Raw genomic sequence first — 21,003 nt, 5'->3', positions numbered from 1 at the left:
TCCTCTATGTACTCGAGGACGGCCTCCAGCGTGCGGCCGGACACGCCCCACCATTGGCGGCGGCTTTCGGAGTTGAGCCTCTCGGAGGGCACGACACCGTTGGTGGCCTCGAGTTGCTCGGCGTGGCGGCGACGAAAGTACGGCTCCCACAGCGGGATGTCTGGGATGTACCTTGGCCCTTCCCTCGCCGCCTGCGGCAGAGAGGCGCGGATGCGCGCGATCTCCGCGCGCCGCGCCGCCCCGGTGGGCGGTGGTGGCACCAGGACCTCGCCGACGCTGATCCTCCACGCCCCGGGCAACCGCATGTCCGGCAGGACCGGGTACTCAGCCCCAAAGAGGAGCCGAGCTTCGTCCTCGTTGATGTGGCAGCGGCCGAAGCTGTTCGCGGCCGCGCCGTCACCTGGGAAACGCTCAGCCATGGCTATGGAGGCGGCAAGGGGAGAGGAAGGAACGGGGGAGGAGCGGCGATGCACTGTATGTGCGTTCGCCGGCGCGCTGGGGGCGTCTTATATAGGCGGAGGCGCCGCGCATACGCGTGGCGGAGAGGGACGCGTGTCGCCCGGTCTTCACTGCGCCGCCCGTGAGGCATCAATGAAGGAGGCTGACCGGCGCGGCAGCTTTGGCATTGATTCGCTGCGGGAACCGAGGCGATGAGGACAACGAAGCGGCGAGAAGAGCTAAGTCGCTGCCTAGGAGGGCCCGCTGGCTTTCGCGCCAAAAACGTTTCGGCCGGCGCCCCCAGTGTCCCGGGTTCGTCCTGGGTCCGCCGACGCCAATTCCGGTCCGAGCCGGCGAAAAATGGGCCTTTGAGGGCGCGACTGGGCCCTTTTTTCGGCGCCGGCGCGAAAAAGCGCCTGGGAAGGCCGTTCTGGGGGCGCAGCTGGAGATGCTCTAACACAGACTCTAAACAATGTTATGCACTTGGCGCGCAACTTGGCAAGAGGTTGTCAAGCCCCTTGTATTGCTAGTTATAATGTTTAAAACCAAAAAGATACTAGTTAATTGTGCACTAAAAGTAAAAGCAGATACTATGAAAGAGCCATTTTGTAGGAGCTTGTACTGATGGAAGAATATACCCGGGACCATAAGTTCACTAGAGGTACATCTCTTGAAAAGAGGGCAAACGACATGGTAAACAAATTAAAGTTCGGCAATTGACAGGAATAACAACGAGTATGACTATGATCATTCATTGCATAATCTCCTACAAGCAATACATGCATGGCAAATAGACCGTTAAACCAACTGCATCTACTACTATTACTCCACCTCAAGACTGCTACCCCAGGTTCCGAGCACAAAATTTGCTATATTCAACAACAAAAAGGTATCGAACAGAAGTGTTACCTAGATTACTTTGCTCTGAAAAATTGGACAACAATATATATTACATAACAAGGTCCCAAAAACACAAATAAACATAGTTGTTGCACACATATTTCTAGGAATAGACCCGATATATTAGTAGCTTCCGGACAAATCGCTTGTCAGAGTAGTAAATCGGCCCAATCGATAAAATGATGATGATATGGCATAATCTTATCGATCACCCACGAGTATTGATTAACCGGACCATAAATCGCTAAATCGGATGATTTTTTAAAGAATGGTCCTTCATGGACTGTCCCTCCATGGAATCTCCTAAACGGGATCCTTGTGATCTTATTCCTTCATGGACCGAAGACATCCATCAACGTGGATGTAAGATAGCACCAACTATTCGAACCACGTAAAAAGAATCTTCACAAAGCCAATTGTGTTTACGATTATCTCTACCTCTTTAGTTTGCACTTTGCATGCCTCTACTTTTCGCTGCCCATTACTCTAGACTTGCATGTGTGCATGCTCTATGGATTTCTAGAAAAGACTAAAATTGGACAAGAAATGAAAACTTGGGAAAGGGTCCATTATTTGACTTAGTAGTCTATTCACCGGCCTTCTAGACATACTTATCGATCCTACAAGTGGGTTCAAAGCTTTGGTCTCCTCGGCAAGTTCCCCCATTAGCGAATCCTTGGAAAATTGACTCTTTGCTTTCGCTTTACCGCCTAGGAGAGTATGGTATCTATTGGATAGTCTTCGGTATAGAGTTCCTATCTTTGTTTTCTCTAATTATCACTCTTGGAAAGGTAAATTTCCTAGCTTGTTTGAGGAATAATACTTTCTTGATATCACTGAAAATCAATATCTACCTCTGTCTTATTGCTAAATTTTCTTATGGATAGCTTTGTCATAGAAGGCTTGGACGTGTAGGGATGTGCAATCTCAACAAGTTGATCAAGAGTGATCACCTATTGGGTGTGAGAGATGTCATCTTTGACAAGCATTGAGTTGTAGTGCTTGCCAAACGTGAAGGTGATACACCCATTTTGCATCACTATTTCCTACTATAATTTATCCTATTTTAATGATATATTTCACATTATGATGCAATTCTAATGTTTTTTCGCTCTTGAACTGCAAGGTATACATAGAGAGGGGAATTACATGACAGCTAGAAATCTGCACCTAATTTGCGAACATAACAGGAAGCCATGCAGATCGCCTGGCCGTTTCAAAGCAGCGATCACTCCGTGATAGCACCGCGATCTCGTGCGATTCCGCAAGCCATGCAGATCGTGTGGCCGTTTCAAAGAAGAGATCACGCCAGGCAGTTTCGCCCGCGATTTTAATCTATGCTCACGGCTCACAGCAGCTTTTCCAGAATCTTCGGCTCAACCAAACACGGTCTAATGTTCCCCGGTTTCTCAAGCCTTCTTAGCAGAAAGCAACCCAACATTCTGAAAGCTAAGATATCTCACATATTCAAAAAAGGAGAAGATATGCAAGTACATGGCTGCACTAGTAGATTTCAGACAAACCTGAAGCTCACTCACTAGCAGAGTAGAGCAGTACTAAGCTAAGCTAAGCTGCCGCTATTGATGAAAAAACAACAAAGAAAGATATCATGTGAGGAGGACCGACGACGAGATGGTGGCTGCTGCGGCGAGGCCGCGGAGCCGTTGGTCGACGCGGCGGGCGTCAAGGCCGATGCGTGGGCAGAACGCCTGGGAGTGGAGCGTGTAGAAGATCTTGTCGCCGACGACGGAGAAGCTGGCGCTGACTACCTCGGCGCCCTCCTGCTCCAACACGGCGATCACCTCGTGCAGCCGGAACGGCCGCCCGACCTCGCTCACCAGCGCCACGTCCAGAGTTCCGTCCTGGTGCCGCACCTCGATCACCGGCAGCGAAGTCGTCTGTGCCTTGTAGTCGCCGGCGGAGACGGAGGATGAGCAGCCGGCGGTGCCGCCGGAGAGGGCGGCCTGCTTGCGGCGCTTGAGGTCGTCGATCCGGCCCCGGAGCTGCTTGATGTAGGCCGCCGCGCTGTCCAGCTGGTCCAGCTGCGTCGCCGCGTCCTGCAAGCACAGACACAACCAAGTCGTGGTTGTCAGACTTGCCGATCAATCAATCCTGCTGGTAATAGCTAGCAGTAAAATAAAGAGATGATCAAATATATATTCAGATTTTGTGTGGCAGAGGCATGTGAATCGGATCAGAGGAGTGATCTGCTGCAATCTTGGGTTGGTGGCTGAAAGCATTATTGAGGGGATGGATTGAATGATCGACCAAACATTGAAAAATTTCTTGTCCACAGAAGTAGTTACGCCTAGGCTTATCCCATGGACGGTCGGGGAGAGAATGAGTGAGTGGTACTACACTGATCGCTTTCACTGCCGCCGATTCCATCAGACACGTGCCGAAATGATGATGAGATATTTTCTTTTCTTGTGAAGGTCGTCACTCAGCACCAACCAATTTCAGACATAATTCAGAAGTAGGTGCTCTGCTACATCACACACGTACTCCTACCCACAGAAGAATAGTTAACCTTGTTGCTGGACGGCGGCGAGGAAGAATAGTGTCTGAGGTGGTGGTCTGAGGAGGAGGAGGCCGGAACGAGGGAGGAGAGCTTGAGGCAGAGGCCCTTCATGTGCAGCCTGCGGTTCTTCTCCACGTCCTTGCGCTCCATCTTGCAGCCCCCGTCGGCGACCATGGCTCCTCCGCGGCCGCTCTGCCTCCTGCTCTTCATTTTTATTTTTTAGAGGAGTTTCGCGTGGTCTCTTCTCTCCCAATCCCAAGGAGGACGGACGGAGCAGGTGAGCTGAGGCTGAGGTGTGGATGAAATGGATAGGAGGAGGGAGGTTGGGGATGGTGGGAGGGGAGGGGGAGCATATTTATACAGCCAGAGCCAGCAGCAGAGGAGTGGACGGAGGAGGAAGACGGACCTGCCAGTGAAAAAGAAAGGAGACGGAGGCTTTTCTTTTCCTTCAGAGAGAGAGAGAGAGAGAGAGAGAGAGAGAGAGAGAGAGAGAGAGAGAGAGAGAGAGAGATATGAACATGAGTGGAGAGGATTAGAGCAACGTGCAAGTCCCATGTCTACCCGCGGGTGATCGGGTCTACCAAAACGTGTTTCTTCTCGCGTGGGTCCAACCGTTCCTTTTAGTGCACGTTGCACAAATATGATAGGCGTTGCTCTTCTGCAGCTTCACATCCGCCACGTAACCAGAGTGAACTGTCAAGTCATGCAACATGGGTTGATGAGATGCACACACGCACGTGATCGTGTTGGGATCGATCCACGAGCAGTATTGACTGAGCGAGAGAACCCCGCGCACGCGGTTTCACGGTCAACACATCCCGCCCGCCGGTCGCCCTCTTGCTCTGCCCACATCCACTTCTCTTCTCTTCTCTTCTCCCGTGTTTTCTCACCGCATAGGGAAAAACATTAGAGGTAACTAAAAGAAGAAAATCTCTATCTCTAATGAAGCAGTTGGTAGTCTCGCTTTCAGGTTTTTTGTCCCATCTACCATGGTTTTTTTGGTACCTCCTCCCACCTTCGCTGGTTTTTTTCGTAGATTTTTTTCGTCCCCTCCCCCCACTTCATCGGTTTATTTTTGCTTCACCCTCTCACACATCGAAAAAAACTGAACGGATCAGAACTTTCCATACTGACACAAATTATTTAGTAATGTCTTTATGTAAAAGAATCAATCACAATCAATCTCTAAAGATCAAATCTAAATTAATTAATCTTCATAACGTTTGTTTCCTTCCGAATCAGGTCCATAACTTTTCTTTCTTGTTTGGGCAGAAACTGTTTGGTAGCAGAGATTAGGAAGCTTCCTATGAGCGTAGTAATAGGAAGTATTCTTTTTCTTGATGATTCGTTTCCATGCATGATGATAGTAAATTAGGCCAACATTCACCACTATTTATCAACGTCATCAATCGTGTCCATTCCTACCAGTTTTAAGGGAATCCACTCGCTATGTCTTTTTTAAGGGGATCCGCTCGCTACATCGTTGTGGCACGTTATTTTCACAAGCAATTCCCCTAAAAACACAGCGCCCTACCTCGACTTCCCTACCTGGACGCCGCCGCCGCCGCCCACCGATCTCGCCGCCTCCCGGCGATCCCCTCCTCCCTCCCGCAGCTCGAACGACCCACTATTTTGGCCACGAGTACCGCCTGCCTCTTCGCCCATGCGTCGCCCCTCCTCTTCACCATAGCCACGAGCACCATCCGAGGCGGAGCCGCGGCGCCTCCACAGATGCGGCGGAGACACCATATCCAATGGAGACGGCGGTGTAAATCTTCTCCCACTCTGCTCCTTCCCCTGGTTACCGGCCTGCTCCACCTCCCCTCTGCTTCATGTGGATCTGCTCATGTGCAGCAGTAAACTTTATTTAGGTAGAACTATTCTTCTAGGCCTTTTTTTGTTACTTACAAATTAACTTTTTGAGCCAATGCCGCATGAAGTATTACCTAGAGTTCCTTAATCAATTTGCTTGTCCATCGTTTCATTTGGTTCAATTACTATCAGCAAGAACACATTGCGAAGCCGTTAGCTTATGAATGTGTGCTCTTCCTGCATGAAGTATGGGAGGTTTTTTTTCGTCCCACCTCCCATGGTTTTTTTTGGTACCTCCTCCCACCTTCGCTGGGTTTTTTCGTAGATTTTTTTCATCCCCTCCCCCCACTTCATCGGTTTATTTTTGCGTCACCCTCTCACACAACAAAAGAAATCTGAACAGATCAGAACTTTCCATACTGGCGCAAGTTATTTAGTAATGTAGAATCAATCACGAACAATCTCTAAAGGTCAAATCTAAATTAATTAACCTTACCTTAAATCGCTCAATCACATTAATTAGAAAACAAATAATTGATTTTTAGACAAAATCACTCAATCACATTAACCTTACCTTAACTCATGGATGGTAATCAATCTCCAAACAAAGAAAACAATACATCGAGGGAGCGGTAAATAAACTCCATTTCTTATGACATGTATATGATCTTCCCTTCCCTCTCCGTTGTCGAGCGTTCTTGATTCTCGAGGCCCATGCTTGGGCTACGTCACTGGGTCGTGACGGTGCCGGAGGACGAGAACGGCGAGGCCGGGTGCCGCGGCACCGCGTTGGCCGCGGCCGGTGAAGGGGGCGAAGAAGGGCGGCTTCCCTGGCCCTGGGAGTTGGTGCGGTGGAAGCGGCACTTGAAGGACCCGACGTGGGTGGCCGGCACGCAGACGCACTTGGAAGCGGGCCACATCCTCCGCGTATTCTTGGAGATGTGGCTAGCCGATTTACATGAAATTAATTCCCTCAGTTGTGGTGGCAAATATAATACACATAATCCATATTGTTATGCACTAGCGTGTGTGAAATAGATTGATTATGGTCCCGTACCCAATAATATGGATATGTGTGTGTGTGTGTTAGAGAGAGAGGGGGGAGAGAGAGTGAGAAAAAGGGAGGCAGAGAGGGTGTGTGTAAGGATTTGATGGTAAAAAAGGTCGTCAATGTCACTTGATATGTATAAAAATATTAGTATTGAACTCTTAAAGTTAGTGTGGCCCCGTTGCAACGCACGGGCGTTCTTCTAGTGTTAAGTAGCAGACCAACTGTGCAATCACGTGGGCTAGGTATATATACAGTGCAACTGTGCGACTGATAATGTTGCTGCTAGCCAGCCTGTACACACGTGTCTATATAGGCACTACGTGGCAAAAACACAATCACTATCAACCTACGTGTCCCACAAAAACAAAATCACAAGAGCTGTTAGCAGCCTTTCGCTATCACGCACCCACGCCTTCCAATCCGATCGATTATCAACCATATAGAAGTTACAATGACCCCATTAATCAGTGATCACGTGATGACATCGACGTCTGTCTCCACAAATGTCAAAAATACACTGTGGGAATTGAGATATGGACTGACAGGGCATGGAGATACTATAAATAGGGAAAACACTACGTTGTATCAAATAATCGAGACAAGGTAGATAGAAAATATAGCAAAATTTAAGAACAAGATTAGCAAACTACAGTAGTTTTTTATATTTTGGGGTAAAGATTTAAAATGGAATTACCAAATTAATTAAATATTAAAATATAAAGGAAAATTGAAAAATTAATTGCGGACAAGCTTTTAGAATGTATGGGGTTTGCGGTATTCAACTGTTAAAAATAGAAAAAAACACTACGTAGTTATATTTCCATTATTTACCAGAATTTACCATTCTTATTTTCCAGAATATTTTTATTGTTAAATTCCCAAAAACTTTGGGCCTTCTATGGTTTGCAGGAATTTTCTAGGAATTTCGTTGGAATTTTGAAGGATATGATTTTTGTAGAATTTTTTTCTTTGGAGCCCTTTGGATTGTTGGAACAGATTCATATTTGTATGAAGGATAGAAACAAATCGTTCACATTTTAAAGGAAATAAAAATGTTAGACTACACCCAATGGAAAAGTTCCTATTCTATGAATCAAATGGCAAGTCTTTCATTGTAGGCATTGGTTTCAACGGACTATACGGTGGGGAGGGCGTTGAGAGTTTTCATTGGAGGGATAAAGAAGAGGGGGAGGGGGGGCACTCAGCAAAATTCAGAGGAGTAGATTTATTAAGTTTTGGAAAGCTCTATAAAATCTCCGTATAGCATCCGTCAAAGTACTCCATCCGTTCTTAAATGGAAGTCTGTGTAGATATTTAAATATAGATTACATACGGAGCAAAATAAATGAATCTATATATATAGTTCAGATTGAAATCTCTAAAAGGACTTATATTTAGGTATGGAGAGAGTAGCATTTTTGGTTTGTACCACTACTGAGTCAGCACCCCAAAACGGCATACTCTAACCATCAACGAAGTAGCTTAAAATGGCATGCATACCCTTTCAAATTAAGTTAACATCAAGAGAATTTTTTTTTTGGCGAATCAACATAGAGAGATTAGCTTAAGCTAGCAAAGCGCATACAGTACTATTGGGACACGATCCCGGCTGGCAAATATTTTAATCGCGCCTTGATCATCAATCTCCAATACACTGATATACTCCTTCCTTTCCTAAATATAAGTCTTTCTAGAGGCGAACCAACCTGCGATTGAGATGGTTAGGTGGACAGTGGTATCCTCATACACGGATGTTGTCTTGACTTTGGTAGTACATTATTCTTGCATTCACACTTTACATAAATAAACACACCTGAATGCGACATGTGTAGGAGCTGTCAATTCATCGAGTCAAGATTAATTAACTGAAGATGGAGTAATGTGTCATGGTTTTCATGTAGAAAATGGTTAGAGTGACATAATTAAGATTTAAGTGAAGCGATCACGTGCGGCATTTTTGGCGGAGTTATACTTAGCGACCCACTACCTCCTCGTGCATATAAATTAATTAAACAAGTTATTTTAGTCACGGTCTCACAATCTTTTGATTTTGATGGCATGTCAAATTCCACTCAGTCAAAGTTAACATCGTAAAAGGCAATTTACACAACGAAACGGCTGGAATTTGGCTATTATGGGAAGTACAATCAGAAAGAATCCAATAAAATAATTACCTGCTCCGTTTCAAAATAGATGACCTAATTTTGTATTAAAGTTAGTATAAAGTTGAATCATCTATTTTAAAACAGTACAAAGTTGGGTCATCTATTTTGAAACGGAAGAAGTACTTATGTATAACTATTTTTTTTTCACATGGCTACAGCTTGATGCACCGTAATTTTTAAGCATTAAAAGTGGAGGCGATATTAGACGGAAACTATGATAGTTCCTTTAATTAACCTAGTTACCAACCACTTTCTGCGCACTAGATAATAAAATGGACGTGTGGATTGATTCCTTGGGTGTGACTTTTTGGCCTACTATAGCTTCAAAAAAAAAAGACTTTTTGGCCTACCAGGGAGAAAGCAAAGTGTAGCATGGGCCAAAAGGCCATCATATAGTATTCCACACGTTTCCATGCATGCAGTAACATCGCCCGAGCTCTCGCTTTCATTCATCCCTTTTTCTTCTGATAAGAGCATCTCCAGCTGTCAGCCCCACAGGGCGTCGAAAAAGAGTGGCCTAGGGCGAACCGGCGCTAGATTGGCCCATGGGATTCGGTTCTCTCCCGTAATAGGCCCACGTTGCCGCGGGTTCGGCAAAGTTCGTTTCAAATTCTTGCAAACTCGGCGATTTTTTGCATGAACTCGGCCATACTATTGAAATTTGTACAAAAACGTAAAAACATGCAAGAACTACGCCTAACTTAAAAAAAAAACTAGAAAGCCTAGCCGCCGCCGTCGTCTACATGCCGAGAAGCCTGTAGAAGCGGGTGTAGTCACCGCCGACGTCGTCGCGCTCCTCGCCTGCGACGTCCCTGCTGCAGCCCTGGCCGGTGTCGATGACACGTGGCGGGGCGCTTGACGGCCCGGCCTCGCCCACCTCGTCGCTGTCGATTACGATAACGCCGCCCTCCTCAGCGCGGCGACGGGCCTGGTGCTCCAGGTACGCCCGGCGCTGGCGGCGCACCTGCTCGCGGACGTAGTCCTCCTTCGCCCATTTGAGGGCGGACTCGTCGTCGGGGGCCACCATGTCGACGTGCTCCGGCTTCACGGGGAGCAAGCCTGGCTCGGGCTTCGGCCGGACCAGGCGTAGGGATCGCCTCGCCGATGCCGTCACAGGCGGTGAGGGCTCGTCGATGACAAGGGTGCCATTGCGACCGCGACGCCCAAGCGGTGTCCCCTCCAGCTCGGGCCTGACGGGGTGGAGGGTCGGCGAGCCGGAGCCCGACGACGAGGACGACCCCGGCTTTATTCGCCGCGGCATCCAGGAACTGCCACGGCGGCGAGAGAAGGACGGCCGCATCGATGTGGTTGAGGACGTCATCGAGGGTGCGGCCAGGGACGCCCCACCACTCGCGCCATCCTTCGGCGTTGAGGCGGCCAAGGGGAATGATGCCGTTGACGGAGGCGATCTACTCCTCGCGGCGGCGCTGGAAGTACATCGTCCACAGTGTTTCACTGTCGGGCACGTACCTCGGCTGGTTCCGCTGCTCCTCCGTCAGGGAGGAGCGGATGCGGGCGATCTCCGCCCATCGTGCCGCCCCTTCGTGTACCGGCGGCACCGGGACGCCGCCGACGCTCAGCCTCCACGCCCCCGGCACGCGCATGTCAAGGGGCGCCGGGTACTCGGCCTCGTAGAGGAGGCGCGCCTCCGGCTCTTCGAGGTGTCGGAGGCCGAAGCCGTTCGCCACTGCGCCGTCTCCTGAGAACCTCTTGGCCATGTTTGCTTTGCTCGTCGGCAGGGAGAAGGCTTTTTGCGAGAGGGAGAGGGGGAGGCTGTGGCACTCACCGGCGGGGAGTGGGCGCCTTTTATAGCCGAGGCGGGGCGGCGGGGAGGTGGCATGCGGGAGGACGCGTGGCGGGAGCGGGCAAAACGAGCGTCGGCGGCGTCTTCACTGCGCCGCCCGTGAGGCATCAATGGAGGTTGACGGGTGCGGCAGCCTTGGCATTGATTCCCATGGGAACCGAGGCGATGAGGGCGAAGAAGCGGCGTCTCGCTGACTCGGCGGGCCCGCGACCCTTTTGCGCCAAAACCGCTCGCTCCGGCGCTCCCGGGCGCCTCCCAGCACGCTGGGTTCGGCCTGGGTCCGCCGACGCTGATTTCGGCCCAAGCCGGCGAAAAACGGGCTCCTGGGGCGACTGGGTCGTTTTTTTGGCGCCGGCATGAAAAAACCGCCTGGGGAGGCCGTGTTGGGGGCGCGGCTGAAGATACTCTAAGGCAATATATTTGCTAACTCTTACTGCATACTAGCTAGTTTACTTTTTTGTTAGGCAGGAAAGCACAATTCATACTTTACTCAATCTTTTTCCCATACGCAAGCTGACATCCCCATATTTGTTTTTCATGTTTACACAAAATTTAATCAACTAACATGCTAGTATTTGCTTTTTGTCAAAGAATCACTAACTTAATTGTCATTGTCTAGAGGTCAAAGTCTGGACGACGAGGGTATTTGTTCCTTTCCCAATTTAATTTGCTCTCATTGTGTAAATGCATACTAATATAGTCTGAAAAAGGCCTTAGGCATCCACGAGGTCGAATCTCTTTATTCTGGTCGGAAGCACTACTAGCTAGCTAAGGAATTAATATTGAAATGTCAAGGCAAAATTGCGGCTGCTTAGTTAATTTTTTCTGTTAAGTCACAGTGCTCTTTGCCTAGTAACCAACCATTTTCCGCGCTCTAAATAATGAAATGTTCGTGTGGATTGATTCCTTTGGGGTGACTTCTCAGCCCACCATAGGAAGCTCGCCCAATCACTCTCTCTGGCGACAGAGGGAGAAAGCGAAGTGTAGCATGGGCCAAAAAGGCATCACATAGTATTCCGCACGTTTACATGCACGCAATAACATCGGCCTAGCTCTCACTTTCATCCATCACTTTTTCTTCTGAAAAGGTAATATATTTGCTGACTCTTACTGCATACTAGTTTACTTTTTGTTGGGCAGGAAAGCACCATTCATACTTTATTCAATCTTTTTACCATACGCACGCTGACATACACATACATATTTTCTTCAGTTTTACACAAAGTTTAATCAACTAACAAGCTAGTATTTGGCTTTTGTCAAAGAATCATTAACTTAATTGTCGATGTCTTGAGGTCAAAGTCTGCATGACGAAGGTATTTGTTCCCTTCCCCAGTTAACTTGCTCTCACTTTGTAAATACATAATATTGTTCGAAAAAGGCCTCGTGAATCCACGAGGTCGAATCTCTTTGTCCTAGTAAGAAGCACTAGCTAGCTAAGGAATTGATATTGAAGTGTCAAGGCAAAATTGCGGCTGCTTAATTAATTATTTGCTGTTAAGTCACACTGCTCTTTGCGATACATAGTGGACAACATGTGGATATGTTCGGATATCTGTACCCCGTAATTATAGAGTCAAATTAACATACATTATAAAATAGATATCGAACAACGTGCAATACATTCAAAAAAACATATTTTGCGAAAAAAATTCTCTTGCAAAGAGGACCTCAGACCTATATTTAATTTGAGAATTGGTACAACACACCCCTAGAAAGAAAGGAAATTATACACAGATACCTAGGGACCTATTCACCACATAGACCAGGGCGAGATGAGGGCACACCGCCGCCGCTCCCTCTTGGAGTCAGTGAGTACCCTTGGACATGCACTCGGATTGATAACGGATGGGATGTCTCCACCTTCGATCCAACCGGGCGCATGGTAACCCTCTAGGTTTTCAGGGTGATGGTACTTACATTGTTGTTGAAGCCATGTTGGTGGTGCGGAAGCATGCGTGACTAAGAAGATCCCGGGCATGCTCATTTCGGTGAGTTGCCGACTAAGAACACGTTAGAGGCTGCTCACGTGGCCACCTTACCTTAGCCAATCCGACTGGAGCTGTTGTACCAGTCCATCGAGGAACGAGAGCACGAGGCAGCTAGGAGAAGTCATCATGGTCGCCAGCTATCTCCATCATTCGTTAGGCGGGGCCATGACGCATATGATTCCTTGGCGACTGAGGACTCAATACAGTTTTAGGTGGTTAATACCCCGTTGCAAGACTTGATGCCGCCACCAGGTTGCCAGACACTATCTGGAAGCCATATCATCATACCAGATTGCTTTGGGATACCTCTCGGGCCCTATATAGTGCCAACAATAAATAAATATATATCAGACTTGATATACATGTTGTAGTTTGTTAGGGCGATCTTTTAGGTTCGTGCAACCCCCCTCCCCCTTTCAAAAAAATAAAATTATAACACAACACTTAGAGCAAGACACTGTATTGTCGAATGGTTAGCCAACACACACACACACCTGAAAGTTCGAAGGATGGAATGACATGGTTTTTGTCCTAGTAGCATTCCAAGAGGGTAGAGAAATTGATATATAACATTAGTTGGAACTTGGTCGATGAGTAAAACACTAGATGTCAAGGTTGTGTCCCAAAATTTTAATAGCATATATATGTGAATGGGCAAGAAGTGCAAGGCCTACTTTCACAGTATGTTGATGTTCTGTTTCAGGAGAACTATTCTGCTGACACTTATGTGGATATGACACATGCATGATTATATTGACAAATAATGGCTCAATGACCATACGATATGAAGGTAACAACATAAGAAAATAAAGAGATGGGTGGTGCACAAAGAGAACTAGGCTGGAGAGGACAAAGATCGACGGTTTTACCCAGGCCCCAAAATGGGTAAAAGACCTACCAGAAGTGGTAGTCTTGTAAATATTTATCTGGAATCCTCTATGCATTGTAGATCCCTTGATATATAGAGAGCGTAACTCCGTATAACATTAAGATTCCTGATTTTCACGCTCCTAACCTTATCACCTCTACAGATCCCACTTAGGTGCTTGAAGTACAACACCTTGAGGTTATGGGAGACTCATTGAGGAGTGAAAGGTCCGTACTATCCGTATGGTATTCCACAAGAGGAGATACACATATCCACTAAAAAAATACCCATGTTGTTAAAAAAATATTAAGTTTTTTTGGCATACTCCACCGAATCACTTTGCATGGCTATTATGTCCCTAGCCAACAAGACGAACCATTCATCGTTTCCTTGGAATTGTGTAGATTTTTAAAATTTTCTACTGTGTACTTTGTGTGATTATTATCTCCCTGGAAAGCAACCGTTTAGTGTGCTTGTAATTGTGCAATGAGTTTTGAAACCTTATCTTTTTCATATGAAAAGATAAATCCAACCAAAATTACTATAATCATCCATAAATCTTACAAACTAAAATGACCCTGAACATATTTGGGAGTGTGTCCAGATATACCAAAAAAAACAAGTTCAAGAGAATAGAGAGAAAGATGACTTGTTGCCTATTGACAACCACAAAAACGTAGGAGATTATTAAGATAGTGAAATTATACCAATGGGAAAGTCGATGGCATATTTGACTATGCCATGTATGCGAAGAAGATGCGTACGTAGCTGCAAGATATTGACCCTAGCAAGACTGGCAATTATTGATAGGTTAGAGAGTCCTCTACAAGGTTCTCAAAAAAGTTCTCCTCGTTGCATATGCCTTATAAAAAACTATTCATAATAAATTCCATAAAAAGCATTATACCCATTAAGTGGGTTGATTTACATAAAAGAGTGTTTTTGCAGCCTTAGGAACATGATGGCTATTATCAAGATGGTGGCTATTGGTGTAAGTACAAATTCTATAGTAATCAACATGACTAATGTGCATTCCTCACATGTTGGTTGTGTACAGTTGATACTCCCCCTTGCAATAGTTGTGGAAGGTGAGTTGATTTAGGTCACTTGTTATGTTGTCCATGCTCCCTTACCTGCATATGAGTTTGTATCGATGTCGTAGGTTGTCGTATAATTGGGAGGTTGATTATCGTTGTCTTCAAAGATATGGTCTAAGAGCTTCGAACCCTTTAGGGAGGGAGGGCCCATCTTGCTGGAACGTTGGAGGCATGAGCACCCACCATTATCACAGTTGGAGTATTGACAATGATTGTTGCCACCTTTTTTGTCCATGCTGATCGTTGTTGCTGCCACCACATCCTGCATGTTCATTTTCTCAATTATCACCACCATGTTGATTGCACGGATCAAGGTTGGATGAAAATTTTACCAAGAATGAGAGATTTTTCTTCTCCAATATGGTTTCAAAAGAGTTCATATGAGAATATATCTCACCAAGCAACACCAACTTGTTTTGAGTCAATGATAACATGGGGGTAGTCAGAACTGAGGTCACAAAACATATATGAGAGTGCATGCTCTTCAGCGAGAGGGGATCCTTCTAAAGCCATTGTATCATTGAGTTCTTTTACTTTGTTGAAAGAGTAATTTGCCGGTAGGTCGTTCTTCCTCATGTTTGCCGATTGCCCGCGAACCCGAAAGATCTTTGCATATTGGAGAGGCGGCTCTAATACCGTACCATACAAATTAGTGATAGCAGATTGGTTGGGGATGCCGGTGCTAGGGCTCAATCAATGTATTGCACCAAAGACATGAGATGTAAGTTGTATTTTGTTGGGGCTATAACTGACAATTCTATTCAACCTCGATATTCAAAACAAGCCTATTCATCTCATGCAACACTGGATATTGGAGGAAGAGATAAAATAGAACACATTTAAAATTTTATATTTTAACATGTACAACATACTATAATAGCCAAAAACAGGTAACTGTAAATTATAGCAAGTGATTATAGATCGAAGGATGATCAACATTTTCTTCATACATCGACCTCATTGTAAAATTAACATGGAGAAGACACTAGCTAGCTACTTAAGGCGTTTCCATCCCCTGTCATAGTCAATTAATAAATAGATATCATGAACTGTTTGTAGGATGTTTATTAAATACAGTTATGTGTGGATTTTAGTGTGTGCACAGATTCATTTACTATCATACCAATGCTCTCAGTCGTTCGTTAATTCTTGAAACATCTATGCCAATTCTTGTGCTGAAGGCCTGCATAATAACAAAAGGAGAAATTTATGAAATTAGTTAACTTAACTGTATGCAAAATAGATAACATCATAATTTTATATCTTGATGGAAACAAAGCCAATTGCATCTAATTAAATTTAGCACATACATTCCAGCCAGTATGGAGGGACGAATAACAAAGGAATTTTATTAGGATTTGCATGGCAAGTGTGTACATCTAAGGTCATATTCAAATTTTTGGCTAGCTTTTCTCCTTGTTTATTTTCTTTCTATGTTTCTACAGCCTAGGAAAGTGATTCGAGAGGAATCTATGGATCTGCAGCATCCTCTCTTTTTTTGACAGAAACACTCTCATGTTTTATTATGTGCATTTTTCTTGTATATATTTCATTAATTCAGCGTAATGTTACACTAGGACAAACAGTACCCTTCAAATAAATTTTAACACATATTTTCGAAGGCTATCGAGCCAACGTTCCAAAATGAAAGATTTTTTTTTTTGCCACAAAAATCATTTCTTTCAGGGACTAATGCTTTTTAGATATGAATCCAGTGATACAATTTTAATGCCACATAACCCATATTTATTGGTCTAATTAATTATTTGTCAAAACTTGGATCCAAGGAATTGTGCGTGGCTTACATTTTGCAGCATAGATGTGTTTATACGTTGCAAATATAAAGACTATACCTACATATGTACGTACCCGGGAGTGTATAGTGTAAAATATTTTGTGGCCAGCAACAGAATGATTGGCGTTGACGATGTCGGCCCCTTCTTCTTCGTGAATGGTGATCACCTCATGGAGCTTGATCGGTCTCTTCGTGCTGCATATCAGCCGCACCTCCATGCTTGATTCGTCGGATTGTCGCACCTCCACTACTGTTGGTGATGCCTCCAAATATTTTTCTCCTTCCAGTGACCCGCAACCGCTACTTGTGTTTGTGGTGGTTGTGGGCGTTCTGATGTCATTAACTCCCCGTGAGGTAGCCATGGCTTGCATTGAGGCCTTCTTACGTTGCAGCTCATCTACCCTCTCCTTGAGCTTCTTGATGTATGATGCGGCCACATCCAGGCTGCCTAGTTGGGTCACTGTATCCTACAAACACATTTAATGCACAATAATGTGAACAGATTATATACAGGAGCTTTTTTTTAGTTTTGATGACATGATTTCTTGGGCTCAGATAGCCATTCCTTTTCAAGACAATGGAAGAGTTATAACTTTCTGGTCTATGCATCGTTAGTTGATGTTGGGGAAGTGACTTAATTCGTAAATTATCTTCAAGATCTTACTGCATACTATCTTCCTCTCCATTACGAATTGATATTTACTTTCTAAATGTTGCCGTCCTACATTGTCGATTCATTATTAGCTAGCAAGCCCCTTTAGTGAAGTTACTCTTATTATTATCTGAGAATGTTTGGCATGAACAGCCACATGGGCCATCCCGTCTCATTGATGCACTGCATAAAGCAATATTATATGCATTCTCTTATTTGTGGACATGCGAATTCAGAGCTGGAGGAGTTTTGCAAGATTGCAAGATGGCCATAATAATGCTTGCAAACTGCAGACGGAAAGACTTCGTATTTCTAACGTGACAGTTAGTTATTTCCTGAAAACTTGGAGCTGCATTTCAGAGTATGGCAGGAAAAATGAACTCGGTCGAGGAAAGCAGCACATTCCAAGAAAACTTATTGCCTGTAGAACTGAATTGCTAGCTACCGTTGAGTACGATATTTCATGTGATGAGAAGGACAATACTAGTGGCCATTAAATTTAATGGTTTTCTCACCTATGAGGCTATAATTAAATCTGCTCGGGGATGAGATCACGATATAAACATGGAGAATTGGAGACTATTCAGTTATAGCTATAGGTAATGAGAAAAAAATGAACATGAGAAGAGAAGTGTGTTCTTTGTTCTTACAGCGTGGGGGTTGTCTTCTTTGGGGATGAGGGACGCTAGCTTGTCGCAGAGCGCCTTCATGCGCTGCCGCCTCTCCTTCTCCGAGTCTTTCTTCTCCATCAGTAGCTTCTCCGTCGGCGTCCCGGCCGTGCCGACGCTTGCCCTGGTCCTCTTCCCGCCCCTCGCCGGCTTCGCCTTCACCTCCATCTAGCTCAGGGGGTAGAGATCGATCAGAATGTCTGTGTCAATGGGTGTGGATCGAAATGCAATAAAAATGAAGAAGAAGAAGAAGAAGAAGAAGAAGAAGAAGAAGAAGAAGAAGATACCGAGGCGCAGGCAGCTGCTAGCTTCATGGTGGCAGAATGAGAATGGAGGAAGAAGAACAAGTGCTTGCGTGGCGTGGTCTAAATGGACGTGTACGGATAAGGGCCAGCCAAGGTGGCCTATGGGAGCTTGGGAAATACTCTACCTCTACGTGTATATATAGGGATCTTGAAAATATTTTTAAAAATGTGTGTGTGTGTGTGTGTGTGTGTGTGTGTGTGTGTGTGTGTGTGTATACGAGGTATATGTGGCTGCAGAAGTGAGATGATGTACGTACACATCCTATTGGTTGGAGAGGGTTCAAGCACCGATGGAGAAATATCAACGGATCTTTGCTTGCCGCTGTTTGCGTACGTACAAATGCGCGACACGGCATTCAATGCCGGGACAGGGGTGACAGCAGCGTGGACGTGGATCCATTGGTTAAGCACGATCGATACAGGAACGACATGCATGCATGATTGAGCGCAAGTGGGAGCTGGGATTTCCGCCGTTTGTACCTCGCCATTGTTGCTCTTCACTACAACCCTCCGATCCATATTAATTGTCGCTGCATCGGTTTTGAGCAACAACTAATATGGATCCGAGGGAGTAGTAGAACAATAGAATTAGACAATAATACGATGCTCACTGGATGTGGTTAGTGCTAATGGACAATGTCTACAAAAAATACACCTATAGAGTATGTGTTGCAATAACCTATAAAAGTTGTGCATGTCCTTGGAGCAACCTCGCGTCGCCCCCCGTGGGTGACCCGGGGGGAAACCCTAGCCTCCGCTTCACGCACCTCCTCCGCCTCTCTCCCTCCTCGCCGCTGTCTGCAGCGCCGCCGGGCAAAGCCTGGCCGGCTGGGCAGCGCCGGGGCTTCTCCCCATCTTTCTCGTCTTGGTTGACACGGGACAACGTGGTCGAGAGGAGCGCCGGGCGTACGTGGGCTTCGGCGGCGCGTCTCCCCGATGGTGACGGCGGTGACTGCGGATCCTACGCCCCGATCAGATCCGCCGCGGGGAGGCCTTCCGCCGACCGCGGCGCACGGAGGGGCCTGCGAGGAGATGTCGGATCTCCGCAGGAGTACCGACGGTGACGTACGTCTTCGTGGCGAGGTTCCGCTCGGTTCCAGCCAGCCGCGAGATCGGGACGACGTGGCTTCCGGTGAAAATCGCGCATGACTGCGGTCTTGGTGGACGATAGCGGCATCTCGGACATCATTCCCTTCTCGAGGCATCATCATTGCAGGTCACGTCAACCTGATCTGGAAGTTCCGGGAGAAACCCTAGAGGGTCTACCAGATCGGACGATGACGGCGCCTTCGGTGTTGTCCTTCCTCCTGGGGGCATCCTTTTGGAGCAAGCGCTGATTGGAGGGGACAAGAGGAGGAGCGGTGCTTCATCCTGCCCATTGATGACGGTGGATCTCGGCGGCGTGGCACAGTGGAGACTTGGCGCCCGATGCGCGGAGATGGACTCGCTCAGGAGGGTGACGCTGTCTGGCATCGGCGGCAACTAGACCGGTCAAGGTAGATGCAGCAGTACAACTCTGAAGATGGATTGGTGGCAGGCGGCTGCGGTGGCCTCATACCCGACATGCGTCCTGGTTGAGGAGCACGCCGGACTGGTGGGTGCCCATACCCGGCAAGCGTCCTGGTTGGGACATCAGGTCTTAGATGTTAGGTTTGGCGGCGAGGTCTGTTTGATATTAGGCCCAGACTATCAGCGCCCCTTCATCAACTGGATAGGAGTAGCGATAGATGTTGCTTAGGTGGTTGCTTTAGTCTTACTGTTGTATGACTTTGTAAGGTCTTGTTTCAATAATTAATAAAATGGTTGTATGCATCGTCCAGATGCAGAGACCGGGGGTCTTCCTCCTTTTCTAAAAAAATGTCCTTGGAGCAAACACACCTAGAGAAAACACATCTAGTTTATTATTAGGTAGGCTTCTCAAGGTCTGCCTGCTTAAAAGATTTTGATTTTTCTATTATTTGAACAGATTCGCTTCTGATGAAGCGGCATAATTTTTTTTCTTGCCAATTGACTAGTATTTTAGAGGTTTCAATCGATTTATCTTTATACTCTATTGTTGCATATTGATCCGACACTAGTTGCACATCTCAAATAGAATTGCTATATTTGTAATGTTTAACTATGTTTGTTTGAAATTCTTACCAGTATGCTCGAATTATTTTGTGGGTTTGATTTAAATTAAGCCGATCCTTTATTTTCTTCCTTTGTTGCAACTTTAACAAAAACTAGTGCTACTTTTAGAAATGTGCAACTATCTCTTTTGTAGGATGTAAATGCATTCATTTTGTTTAAATTTTTACCAATGCCCATATTAGTTTTTAGTCAATGAAAGGTTTAAAAATAGTCAACTGAGCAATAGTGGGGTCAATTTTGTAACCGTGAAGCTTGTGGATAGAGTAATTCCGTGGATGGGCTTGATTGATGTCTAGCTCCAATGGAAATAACCACCAACATGGTCGAACCAGAGCAACATGCATAAAATTGAACCGACAACCTTCCCCACAAAATCAGTAAGTGGATTGACAACCGGCACATATACGGATGATGATATGATGTACTCCCTCCGTTCCATAATACATGCCTTCTATTTAACAAAATATAAATGTATCTAGACATGTTTTAGTATATAGGTACATCCATTTTTGGACAAATGGAAGTCAAGTATTTTGAAACGGAGGGAGTATATCTATATATAAGGTATCACATTCCTAGCTCACTAGCAGGCCGAACAATAAATTTTCCAATGGTCGAGCGCGTCGATGTCAGGTACTAATTGGCACCACCCAAATACTATTCGTCTAGCCATATGTGGAGAGAAATAGCTAGCTGAGAAGATAGCTATATGACAAAAGAATTACCGAATAATATGATGTTGACTCGATGTGGTTACTGCTGTGAGAGTATCTATCACAATAACTTATAAATTCTGAGAGTAT

At 45.9% G+C, this 21,003-nt stretch overlaps 2 protein-coding genes across 2 annotated transcripts; both read right to left on the bottom strand.

The window, feature by feature from the left end:
- Positions 1-2,733: 2,733 nt before the first annotated feature.
- Positions 2,734-4,195, bottom strand: LOC119274233 (transcription factor bHLH168-like). The gene is made up of 2 exons (XM_037554900.1): positions 3,869-4,195; positions 2,734-3,395 (listed from the first exon to the last, which is right to left on the bottom strand). The coding sequence occupies exons 1-2, from the start codon at positions 4,067-4,069 to the stop codon at positions 2,946-2,948; spliced, it is 651 nt and encodes a 216-aa protein (XP_037410797.1). The 5' UTR covers positions 4,070-4,195; the 3' UTR covers positions 2,734-2,945.
- A 10,238-nt stretch (positions 4,196-14,433) lies between these two features.
- Positions 14,434-18,178, bottom strand: LOC119274232. The gene is made up of 5 exons (XM_037554899.1): positions 18,050-18,178; positions 17,745-17,930; positions 16,517-16,909; positions 15,771-15,830; positions 14,434-14,909 (listed from the first exon to the last, which is right to left on the bottom strand). Exons 1-5 carry the CDS (start codon positions 18,074-18,076, stop codon positions 14,661-14,663), a joined length of 915 nt encoding a protein of 304 aa, XP_037410796.1. The 5' UTR covers positions 18,077-18,178; the 3' UTR covers positions 14,434-14,660.
- Between the last annotated feature and the right edge of the window lie 2,825 nt (positions 18,179-21,003).

The sequence above is a fragment of the Triticum dicoccoides genome, chromosome 3B, assembly GCF_002162155.2.
Source record: "Triticum dicoccoides isolate Atlit2015 ecotype Zavitan chromosome 3B, WEW_v2.0, whole genome shotgun sequence".
NCBI lineage: Eukaryota > Viridiplantae > Streptophyta > Magnoliopsida > Poales > Poaceae > Triticum > Triticum dicoccoides.
The sequence above is the reverse complement of the archived record's forward strand: the minus strand, read 5'-3'. Positions and strand labels throughout refer to the sequence as shown.

Coding starts and splice junctions, on each gene's coding strand:
- LOC119274232 (XM_037554899.1), bottom strand. CDS start 18,076: ATGAAGCTAGCAGCTGCCTGCGCCTCG. Junction 17,931..18,049: donor TAGCAGCTGCCTGCGCCTCG/GTATCTTCTTCT, acceptor CCCCTGAGCTAG/ATGGAGGTGAAGGCGAAGCC. Junction 14,910..15,770: donor ACGAACGACTGAGAGCATTG/GTATGATAGTAA, acceptor ATGAACATGCAG/GATGTGGTGGCAGCAACAAC.
- LOC119274233 (XM_037554900.1), bottom strand. CDS start 4,069: ATGAAGAGCAGGAGGCAGAGCGGCCGCGGAGGAGCCATGGTCGCCGAC. Junction 3,396..3,868: donor CGCCGCCGTCCAGCAACAAG/GTTAACTATTCT, acceptor CTGTGCTTGCAG/GACGCGGCGACGCAGCTGGA.